At 51.6% G+C, this 11239-nt stretch overlaps 1 protein-coding gene across 2 annotated transcripts in view; it reads left to right on the top strand.

The window, feature by feature from the left end:
* Positions 1–859: 859 nt before the first annotated feature.
* The window catches only part of PKD1 (polycystin 1, transient receptor potential channel interacting), a gene marked incomplete at its 5' end in the record, with an annotated part of 79777 nt that continues 69397 nt past the window's right edge, over positions 860–11239 (top strand). Inside the window, one exon of one of the 2 annotated variants that reach the window (XM_082292196.1) lies at positions 860–1104. In XM_082292196.1, coding sequence (XP_082148322.1) covers positions 860–1104 — 245 coding nt within the window. The remainder of the gene's footprint in view (positions 1105–11239) is intronic. The other variant, XM_082292197.1, reaches the window with a different exon arrangement.

Here is an 11239-nt window from a genome sequence, read left to right as displayed (position 1 = left end):
GCGTGTAACACACCCCGTACCTTGCAGACCTTGCAGCTCTTACTCCATCCCACAGCCCTTGGGAATGGGCACCAGCCACGGGAGCGGAGTGCCGAGAGCCTTCGGGGAGGGCTCAGGCGGGTGCTGGTGCCCAGTGCCCTGTGTGCCCAGGCGGGGAAGCCCCCCCGGCATTGTGAGACAATTCCCTGCTGCACTGTCTGCCCCGCCCGGTGTCTGAAGTGCCCCCCACGGGAATAACCCTTGTTTCCCGGGATTCTCCTGTCCCGGGGATGTTCACGTTTCCCGGGATGCCGCTGCTGCCTGGGATGCTTCTGTCCTTAAGATGCCCGTACTCCCCGGCATGGCCCCTGTCCCCCGGGATGCTCCTTTCCCACGGGATCCCCCTGTTCCTAGCACACCCCTTCCCCAGGGGATCCCCCTGTTCCCGGGACACCCCTGTCCCCCGAGATCCCGCTTGCCCTCCGGGACACTCCTTTCCCACGGGATCCTCCTGCTTCCGGGATCCTTGTGCTGTCCCGATGCCCCAAGACACCCCTTGTCCCCCGTGTCCCCCGGCACCCCCTGCCCGGGAGCCGCGCGGTGCCGGGCCGGAGCGGGGGCGGCCCGGGCCGGAGCGGGGCTGGAGCGGGGCTGGAGCGGCGCCGTGTTTCCGCCGGGCGGGAGGCGGAGCGGGGGCGGCCGCGGCCGGGCGGAGCAGCAGAGCCGAGCGGCGCCGGGCCGGGCCGGGGCTGTCAGCGCGGCGAGCGGGGCCCCAGCGGGCCGGGCCATGGCGGGCGGGCGCTGAGGCGGCGGAGCGCGGCGGGGCGGGCGGCCGGGGCGGCGGCGGCGCGCCGGGGCCATGCCATGCCCGTAGGGAGAGATGCCTTTGGGAAATGGAGACACTGGAGCACAGCGCAAACATGGCGCCCCCGCGGCGCGGCTGCCGCTGCCGGGCTGGTGCCTGCTCTGCTCGCTGCTGTGCGGGGGGCTCGCCGCGACCCCGGCCCCCGCCTGCCGGCCCTGCGCCCCGGGCTGTGCCTGCGCCGCGCCCGCCTGCGCCGTCAACTGCTCGGCCCGCGGCATGGAGCGCCCGGCGGCCGCCGTGCCCCCCGCCGCCACCGCGCTGTGAGTACCGGGCACGCTGGGCACGGGCGGGGGGCGAGGGCCCGGCGCGGCCCGGGGGATGCGCGGTGCCGCCGGCCGAGCCCGGGGAGCGGCCCAGAGCGGGAGCTGGATAGCCCCGGTGTCCCGCCGCGGGGGATGGAGCGGGAGTTATGTGCCGGGAGTTTGGTTCGGGAGGTTCTTGGGGAATAACAGGAGGAGGGTGTGCGGGAGCGAGCGGTTGGATGGGGGTTGAACGCTCCTTAAAGCAAATCCGAAAGACGCAGCTAACAAGTAACAAACATTTCTCCGTGGAAGCGCTGGGATGGAATGACAGATGTGTTTGTGTGTAGATGCTGGTGTTGTTTTGGGTAGATCAATCAGGCGTGTTCCGTGGAGGGGCACGGGAATGGTCCATGTGCTCTGTCACTGAGATAAACTTATTGCATGACGCAAAAAACAGACGTAGGGGAAAAGTTTGGTTTTCCGTAGGGAGCAACTTTTCAGTTCTTGACGAGACAAAAGCTTGGAGTGATTCATATAAGAGAGATGACGTGGGGCCCGGCACGGTGGATGGATCTCACATGAACTAATTTCTGGTGGTATTTCACTGCATTAAGGGTCTGCTTTTCTATTCGGATATTCTTAAGTAAGCTTTCACTTTTTAGTGTCAATACAGAGATACTGCAGAAGTTGTGGAGTACCACAGTAAACATACATTGTAGCTTTTGCAGGCTGGACTAACTTCAGGAAAATGTGCACATCTCTAAATTCAGCAGCCAAGGTGTTTTCCAGCTCTTTTCTTACTAGATACATTTAGACTTTTGCAAACAAACCAGCCATTGTTTGTTGCAGAAAGTCCCTAACTGGAAAAGACTGGTTTTTATTAAGGAGGTTCTGGGTTTGTGTTATCTGTTGTTGGTTTGAGATGGGGATCTGCAGCTCCCGAGGCTGCGACAGAGGTGGAACCTGCCAGCTCCTCGCTGGTCACTGTAGAGCAGCCTCCTGAAGGCTGTGATGACCAGTCCTTCATTTGGCTTTTTGAAGATTTGGGGCTATTACAATGTGTTTCTGTGATTATTAATTTTGGTAGTAAGTGTTTGAGACTATGTTATTGTTGTTCAGAGGCGCTGAGTTGTGAAAGCTCCCAGAATGTTTTGGATTAGATGTTGTGCAGTGACAGATGGAAGTGGGACATAAAGCTCTTGCAGGTGAACAAAACCATGGGAAGGGGAAATCTACTGGAGCAATGGATAGTGTTAATGGCACCATGTTCTGATTTCAGAAGTGTTTGGGTAGGGCACAGAACTGTGCTCTGCCGAGGGCTGGTTGTATTAGGAATTTAGGCTGTAGGGTCGTCTTTGTCAGGCAGCTCATCACTGTGTGTGCAACTGTGTGTGCTGGTCCTGTTCTGAGGGCTGGGTAAGATGTGCTGAAGTGGGCTTCTTTCAAGTTTACTGCCCTGTTTGGCCTCCTGATGATGGCAGAGAATGCAGGTGTGTACTCACTCTGTTATTATAACCATGAAGAATTTAAAGATTCATTTCACTGTGATGAGAGTGGCTCATGGTGCAGTGAGGTTATGCAAGTGGTTTTGCCTATTCATTTCACATTCCCTGTGTTGAACACTGGCAGATAAATAAAGTTTATCTATTCTCTCACTAGAGGAAAAATTATTTTTTAATATCTCAACAACCCCTTTCTAAAAAAATGAATTATTTTGAAATGAAAGCAGCCTTTAGGAAGGCCAAATTCTGAAAATTCCCAACACCAAAATTCCCGGACCCTGCTCAGGTGTGTGCTCGCAGCTGCACTCAGCAACTGTGTTTCCATATTTCTGTCTGTAGAAGCGAGGCCTAGGAAATGAATTCCTGTTGTATCCGACGTTTTAGACAGAGCAGCTTTGAGGAAATAAATGCCAACTGCGGCCACACTGTTACCAGGAGCACAGGGAAATGTCCCATCCAAAGAATCACTAAGGAAATGGGCTCTGCTGCTCACAGACACCACATACCTCGCTGGAAGCAGTCTCCAGGCAGACCGAATGGGAATATTGGCCCCTTCCCATCGCCAGAGTCAGGTTCTTGAAGTGTAACGCAAAGTCTGGCTGGAACCAGGAGCAAAGTCTGTTTTTCCAAATAATCCGCACTGCTCAACATGTAAAACTGAACTTGAGGAGCAACGCGCTTCAAGTGGCAGCATTTGCACTTCTGAGCCCCTCCGAGGGGCTCCATCCGAGGAATGCTCTGATCCATCTCTTTTCAAGTGCTTTGCTCTCAGCGCTACCGGATTTTGTTGTGCATTTATTTGAGCCTGAGCTTTTTCTTGAGCTTTCATCGCTTATTTCATTCCTCAACTGGAAATCACCCTCACCAAAGTTTTCTGACTTTCCCTTGCAAATACTGCTTCTTTCTGACACATCTTCAGTGTCATGGCAGGTTTGAAGTGGAAATTAGAATCTCGATGTAAAAGGATGAGAGTTGAAACTTCCTTTATTTTCCCCTCATTAGCATGGAATAGTATTTGTGGATGGATGAGAAGGAGAAGCTGGGAGCAGAGGAGCTCTGCTATTGTCAGGCTCCTGCAGAAGCAGGTTTGGGGGTCAGAACTTTCATCCAAAACCAAGTGGGGTTTCTTGTGGCTTTGGCAGTGAGCCCTGGGGTTGCACTGCCCAGCCGGTGACTTCACCTAAACAAACCTTAAAATAAACAGATCCTGTGACTCAGGAACCTGGAGTCTGTGATATTTTAAATTTCAAGAGTCAGCATCGATTGGTAGATTTTGATATTACTACATGATACAGGGAAAGCCTGTTCAAGGCTTGAGGTGTCTTCAAAAGCTATTGGGGAAGAAAAATTCCACTTTAAATTAAAATCTAATTCAGGTAAACCCACAGGCAGCAGAGTGTCTGTACAGTAGTGTCCAGCCCACAAAAGCAAAATATCTCTATTGCTGTTCCTAGAAAAAATTGAGACAGCCTGGAATGTCATTCTTATAGGAAGCCATATCCCAGTGAAAACAAGGCTGCATTTCTCTTTTGTAAGAAATTTTGGAGGGGGAAAAGGGCCCAAATGAGGTGCTAGATAAATATTTTGCCAACGAGATTCCTTCAGCCTGTGGAAGGGACCAGTCCTGTAAGCAACTTGTAGCTATAGTTTGAGTATGAACAAGGGGGCGATTCTGTGGTGGTGTGTCAGAGCAGAATGGGCTCTGGTGTTAGAGAGGGCTGGGTTGTTTATTGTGCTCCTTCCTAAAGCTTCAGAGAAGCCTCAGTGCTGTTCCCCATGACTGAGAAACTTTTAAAAAAACTTTGGGGTTTTTTTGGTGATGTTTCAAAGTGTACTAAGAATAATGTCCAGCTCAGGAAGAACAGGCATCCACCAGAGAGGCGGATTTGAAGGTGTTCCTGCTCAGTGCAAAAGTTGCAATTAAATAATCCCGAGCAGCAACATGTATCGTTTTTGTGATCTGCAGTGTGGTGCTGCCATATCTACAAACCCTGCAAGTGACAAAACCCCACATGTTAAAGAATTGTGATTAAACATTTTGGAGCCCCACAGGGCAGGACAAGCTGCTGGTGGAATCTTCTGGGGTTCCTCTGACACCTGGTGTGTTTTTTCCTGTGCACTGTTTGCACTAATTTTTCCCTGTATTTCCTGAAATTTTTAAGTTTCCTGGTGGTGTTTTTCTCTGTGTTGCTTCTTCCTTGTTGGAGTGAAAGTGAGGGCTGATCCTGCTCTTCTGCTGCTGGCAAGCCCCTGGCAGGTCTCATGTGTTTCACTCAGCTGCTTTCATTCTGCTCTCACAAAGAGTGGATTTAAAAGAAAACCACTCACTCAGAAGGTAGAACTCATATGGTTTGTTAATGCTTCTCTGCCTTTCATCCCGTTTAATGAGATTCCTTGTTTTATCTCTTGTCATGCCGTGTTTTCCACACTGTGGTTTCCATAACGCGTCTCTGCGTCATCCTTTCTCTGTTTCTCCAAGCTTTGTTGTCCTTTGATTGATTGTTGCAGTTCAGCTTGATTTTGTATTTTATTTACTCCATATGTCCCCAGACATTTATCTGAGTTGTAATAAGTGAATAACAAAGTGAGCAGGGGAAGCAGAACAGCTCGGGAGCAAAGCTGTGCATTCCAGTGCCAGGGTGGAGCGGGCTGGGAGCTGCTTGGATCTTGCTTTTGATGTGAGCAGAGTGCATGGAGGAGTGTGGGGAATAGGGTGGGTTTTGGGGGACATAGCACTTGTGAATTAGTCCCTCCACGGCCAAAAGCTTGATTTTACGCAGTCTCTGTCAGGCTCAAGAGAAAATTTCCCATCTCTTCCCCAGTGGAAAGTTGGCAGCTCCGCTCCCAGGCTGTGCTTACGGTGCTATTGCTGTTCAGAGGAATGGCTGCTGCTGCTCATCAGTCCTCCCTTTTCTCCCCCCACATCAAACCACCCTTCTCTCCCACCCCACCATCCCACCCTTCTCTCCCTCCCTTGCTGAAATGTGGCTCCAAGGCTGGAAAGCCGCAGTGGCTACAGAGCTGCTGGCCACGCTGCCCTTCAGCTGCTGCCGCCTGCACGGACAAGCTCTGCTGAAGGTCACTGCCTGTCCCAAAGGAGGGTGAGGGTGTCCCATCCGACCTCTCCAGCCCTTATTTCTCAGCCTTCCTTGGCAGTAAAGAATGAGCCTGTTTGTTATATCGAATCACTGTTCTTTGCTTAGATACTGAAGTGAAGTTGGTATCTCTGTTTGCCAAAACTAAAAATGTCAATTGAAACATAATGATAGTTTTTTACTTTGCAAAGAGCACAAAAAGGAAAACTCATGTGCTTGCTGCCATTCACGTTTATTTAAAGGATAGCTGTCATCAGGAGGAGCATCAACAATGTGCAGTGTATTATAGGAACCGTGACTATTCTGTCATAGAATCACAGAATCCTGGAATAGTTTGGGTGGGAAAGGGCCTTAAAGATCATCTCATTTCACTCCTCTGCTATTGGCAGGGACATTTTCCTTTAGACCAAGTTGCTCCAAGCCCCATTCAGTCTGGCCTTGGACACTTCAGTGATCCAGGGGCAGCCACAGCTTCCCTGAGCAACCTTTGCCAGGGCCTCTCCACCATCACAGGGAGGAATTTTTTCCATATATCTAACCTCAGTTTTTCCTCTTTCAGTATGAACCCATTCCCACATGTCCTATCACTACAGTTCCTGATGAACAGTTCCTCTCTGGCTTCCCTGTAGCTCTTTCAGATACTGGAAGGTGCTATGAGCTCTCCACGCAACCTTCTCCTCTCTAGGGTGAACTTCCTCAGCTTTCCAGCTCTTCCCTTTCCCTCAAAAGATCACATCCTTTTTGATAATGTGCAGATAAGCAAAACACAGATAATTAAAACAAAGTGTGATAGTCTTCAGGCAGCTGTTTCTACCACATTAACAGCAAAATAGCTGCCCTCAGGTTAGGAACAGGTAAATCTCTTTGGCTTCCTGGCATCAGTCCTTGGAAAAACCTCACTAAGCTGAGCTTGGCGGTGAAGTTTCAGACGTGGCATATGGTCCTGTGTAATTCTGTTTAACCTACTGTCATGCTGAATGTAATTAGCAGCCCGTAGTAAGGGATTGTGATAGGCTGGGTTGGTGACAGGACTTGATGTTCATTCACTCTGTGGTAACGGATCTCCCACCTACGGCATTTGTGGGTGTTGGAGTGTGGCCCTGCTGTACCTGCAGGCTGGGGCTGTGGGTGCCCTCTGGCAGTGCAGGGTTGGGAGCCAGTGGGATCCTCTTTTCTCACTGCAGTTGTGTTGGCAGATGCTCTGAAGGACCATCGGGACAGGGCTGTGCTCGCTCTCCCAGCAGTCACAGCAGCTCGTTTCTGACGAGCCTGCAGGACAATCTGGAGTGACACGGATTCTGGATCCAAGCCACGACTCAGCCAGCCTGTTCCTATTCATCTGAAATTGTCCCTGGCCACCACACCATGGCCTTGTTTCTCCTGGTGACAGCTGGGCAGCTGGTTTTCTGTCAGCCTGTACATGCAGCTCCTTGTGTGGAGAAGCACGCTGGGCTCTGTGCGGTGCAATTTGTGTGTGTGTGATGTAGTTACAGGGTCTAATCACTGCTTTGAAAGGGACATTTCCAGGGAGGGGTTTGTAGCCCTCCCAGAGTCTGTGCCCACCTCCTTGGACAGACCTTCTGGTCCTTTAAAGAGCTACAGGAGAGGGGAGAAGGACTTGTGATGAGGGCATGGAGTGCCAGGACAAGGGGGAATGGCTTCCCACTGCCAGAGGGCAGGGATAGATGGGATATTGGGAGGAAATTGTTCCCTGTGAGGTTGCCTGGAGAAGCTGGAAGTGTCCAAGGCCAGGCTGGACAGGGCTTGGAGCACCTGGGGGTAGTGGAAGGTGTCCCTGCCCATGGCAGGGGGTGGCACTGGATGGGCTTTAATCCAACCCAGTCCCATCCAACCCAGACCGTTCGGTGATTCCTTGGTTCTGTGGTACTTGCAGATCCCCAGCAATGGCCTCCTCACAGCTCCATTGCAACATCCCCTGGCAGCACCTCAGCCCTGGCTCCCACAGGATCTGTGCTGCTGCTCTGGGCTCCTCTGGCAGGGACAGGACCTACGCAGATCCGGAGGCAAAGGAGCAGTTTTCCCTGCAGGGACAGGCAGCGACGCCTCTCCTTCCTCCCTCTGGTCTGGCGGCTTGCATGGGATCCTGTGAACCCTTTCCCAGCTGGTCGGGGGCTCTGGTCCTGCTGGGAATGGGTTAAACAGGCTCCATGGTCCGGGAGCGGTGGGAGTGGTGCTCTGAAAAGAGGACCCAGGGTGTGGGTTGAGTCCTCCGGAGGGAGGAACCCGAGGAACAGCTAAGCCTGGGAAAGCAGAGCCCAGCCGGATTGTGTTGGCCAAAGCTGAGCGTTTCTCTCTCAAACCACGCCTCGGGAAGGGGGTGGAGTGAGGCCGGGCTGGAGCTGCGGATTTTGGTTTAGGGCAGGTTGGTGAAAGCGTCTGTGTCCTGTCCCGGGAGATTCTTGCACTGACACAGCCCCAGGGTGGTGAGCTGGGGGTATGATCCCTTGATCCCTAAAACTGTGATGGGAGCACGTGAATCCCTGTGAGAGCTGGGGAAAAAAATCCCGTGATCCTTTTTTTTTTTTTTTTTTCTTTTTTTGTAGTGCAAAAATGTTGCTTGAAGAAGCACTACAGAAGTGCCTATTTTTGTTCCTCTCTGTTCACCCGCTCGCCTCACAGCTGGCTGGATGTGTGTTAGGGGTTGAATGCAGCCTTTCCACATGTGGCTTGGAAATTGCAGCTGTTCCATTCCTGTCTCTGCTGCCGGTGCTCCCATATGCCACATTTCCAAGAGCAGGGTGCTCATCCTGGCACAGGGGCCTTGGGCTGTGCACGGGGGTCCTGTGCGGCATTGCAGCTCTTGGGTGTTTGAGTGGGGCTGTTAGGAGAGATGTCAAACAAGCCTTTCCTTGCAGAGGATGCTCATGGCCCCAGTGTGCAGCCCAGGGCTGGCACCCAGCATCCTGCTGGCAGTGGGACCAGCCCTGTCACTCTGGGAATGTTCACGGGTTTTCCCTCCTGGGTTGCTCCTGTGCTGGCCCTTCCATGGGCAGGGGCTGTGTGGCTGTTTGGGAGCACAGGGAACCATCCAGCCATGCTCTGCAGCCAGTGCCAGGCTCTTTGTGGGGTGATAAGAACAATAATCACGGGCCCCATTCCATGCCACGTGCTTCCAGCACAGTGCGTGTGCCACATTTCCTCTCCTGGGTCTTGGAGAGCTGAGGGAACAGCTGGAAACCACAATGGGATGCAGAGTGGAGCCTCTAAGAAAAGTGTTGCAGCCACATTCCCTTCTCTTTGCTGTGCTTTCTACTCCCTCAGACACCTCTGCTTAAGCTGTGTTGTTTCACCAAAAGAGGAGTGGGACAGGGTTTTTAGGATGGTGACTGCCTTGTCGCCCCCAGACAGATCCCAGGGACACAGGGGACCTGGTGAAAGGCTCTGAGCCCTGGCAGAGCCTGTGCAGACAGTGTCGTGCTTCTGGGAGTGCAGAGCCGGCCCTCAGCAGAGTTGGGTTTCACCCCTCCCCTGATGAAAAAGGTTTGGAAAGCTTTCTGGAAAGAGTGAGTTTGCAAAGGAGGAGTTTGGATATGGAAAGAGCAATGAACTGGCACCTTTCATGTTTCATATTGCTGCACCAGCTCTGGGATCTCACAGATTGGTGCAGGCACCGTGAAAGGGCAGCTCTTCCCTGAGACCTGCATGTGATCCAGGCAATCCTGCGAAAGCATCAGCTTGGAATATGGGCACTTGCCTTTGAGGTTGGCTGCTGCCATTCCAGTCTCCTAAATGATTCCAGCAGGATGCACAGTGACTCCTCAGTGATTTGTGTCACAGAACTGCCCTCGCACCTAAGCAAAGCACAATTTAAAAGAAATCTTCTATTCCCTAAAGCAAAACACAGTGTTCATCTGAAATGTGATGCAGAGTGATTCCCTGGGAGAAGAGTTTCCACTGGAAAATATCTTGGCTCCCGACCAACACTCTGTGAAGCAGTTGTTGAGGACAGCTCCTTATTGCTACCTGGGTGATTTTCTGGAGGAGGACTGTTAACATAAGCAGGAGTTGGTGAAGTCATTAGTCAGGATCCCATCTCAGCTCCTTCACTACACAGCAAAAAGAAGATTCCCTGTCCTCCCAGACTCTGGAGACGACTGCAAGTAGAGAGCCACTGCCATGAGCAGAGTGGCGTTGGCCAGAGATTCATAAGTAATGAATTAAATCTGTGCAGAGCAAAGGTTTCTATCAGAGTGTGGGAACATTATTTTACTCCTACGGAGGGAAAACATGAAGTCAGTGGCTTTATAGACTGAGCTCTGTGACCTCTGATTGCATGGATCGGTGCAAAGTTTGGATCAGAAGTCTTAAAAAAATTAGTGTAGACAAAACTGAGGTGGGAAAACAAAGGCTAGATGAGGCCAAGGGTTAGCCTTTGTTAGTCCCTGAGTTGTGTTAAGAAAATTCACTGTAGCTGGTATCTGTGGTGGATTGTGTTCCTACAGCAGTAAGGAAAGGCTTTACTTAAGGAAAATTGAAAGGAAAGGTGCTGCTCCTGTGTACAGGAAAGATGTGTAGGGCATAGCACAGATCAGGCAGCACCGTGGAGACAAAACTCAAGCTGTCTGGGTGGCACTCGAGGTTCTGCTGGGCTGACACAACATAATTCCCAAGGTTTAATTGAGAGGGAAGACACACCCTGCTTTCTGCAGGAAGTGCCAGGAGCATCACTGGTTCCTAACTCTGTGTTTCATACAACACAAAAGAATAACTTCAGTAGCCCAACAGCCAGACCCTGAACTCTGAGCTCCGATGCCCTCACTGTGCTCTCTCTTGTCACTCCCTGCATCCAGTAATTAAACCATTGCTTGGAAAGCTCTGTGCCTTTACAGTGTTTACAGGACAGTGAGCTGTCAAGGTAGCAATGCCACTGGCCTTGGGTGGTTTAATTTCTGGTTACACTCACTGATTGAATCTGATACAGCCACAAATTTAAGTGGCATTTACTTGGATTTGCTTTGCTTTGCGTATAGTGCCCCATGCTGTGCAGCCAGTCAGATGGGAATAATTCCCTCTGGCATAAGTTAGTCTTTGCAGCAATTAAATGGTTAATTACACCTGGCCATCAGATCTCTAAAACAAGCCAGCAGAGCCCACTGCTGTGCTCTGTGTTCCTGCGGATTAGCTGGACACATCCAAGTCTGCAGCTTGATCCCATAACTTCAGAGAGAGCTGGGAGAGTTTGGAAATTCATCTCCAACACCCCCGCTCTCACAGAACCCACAGCTTCCCCTGAAGTAGATCCACTCTGGCTGCTTGGGAGAGACATTTCATAAGTCGTCAGAGGATTTTTTCACAGAATCCCGGAATCATTTAGGTTGGAAAAGACCTTCAAGCTCATTGAGTCCAAGCTGTGGCTGATCCCCGTGTTGAGGATGGGCAGCCCATCTCTGCATCCTCATCTCACAGGTGGGTGCTCTGATCAGCAGCACAGAGCACCTTTAGCTCCCTGTGCAGACTGACCACAATTCCTCTGTTCCCATAGACCAGGAAAAGCAGCTCTGGAGCTTGTGTTCCATTTCCTGGCTTGCTCTGCAG

Source organism: Coloeus monedula (genome assembly GCF_965178545.1).
Source record: "Coloeus monedula genome assembly, chromosome: 16".
Classification (NCBI taxonomy): domain Eukaryota; kingdom Metazoa; phylum Chordata; class Aves; order Passeriformes; family Corvidae; genus Coloeus; species Coloeus monedula.
The sequence above is the reverse complement of the archived record's forward strand: the minus strand, read 5'-3'. Positions and strand labels throughout refer to the sequence as shown.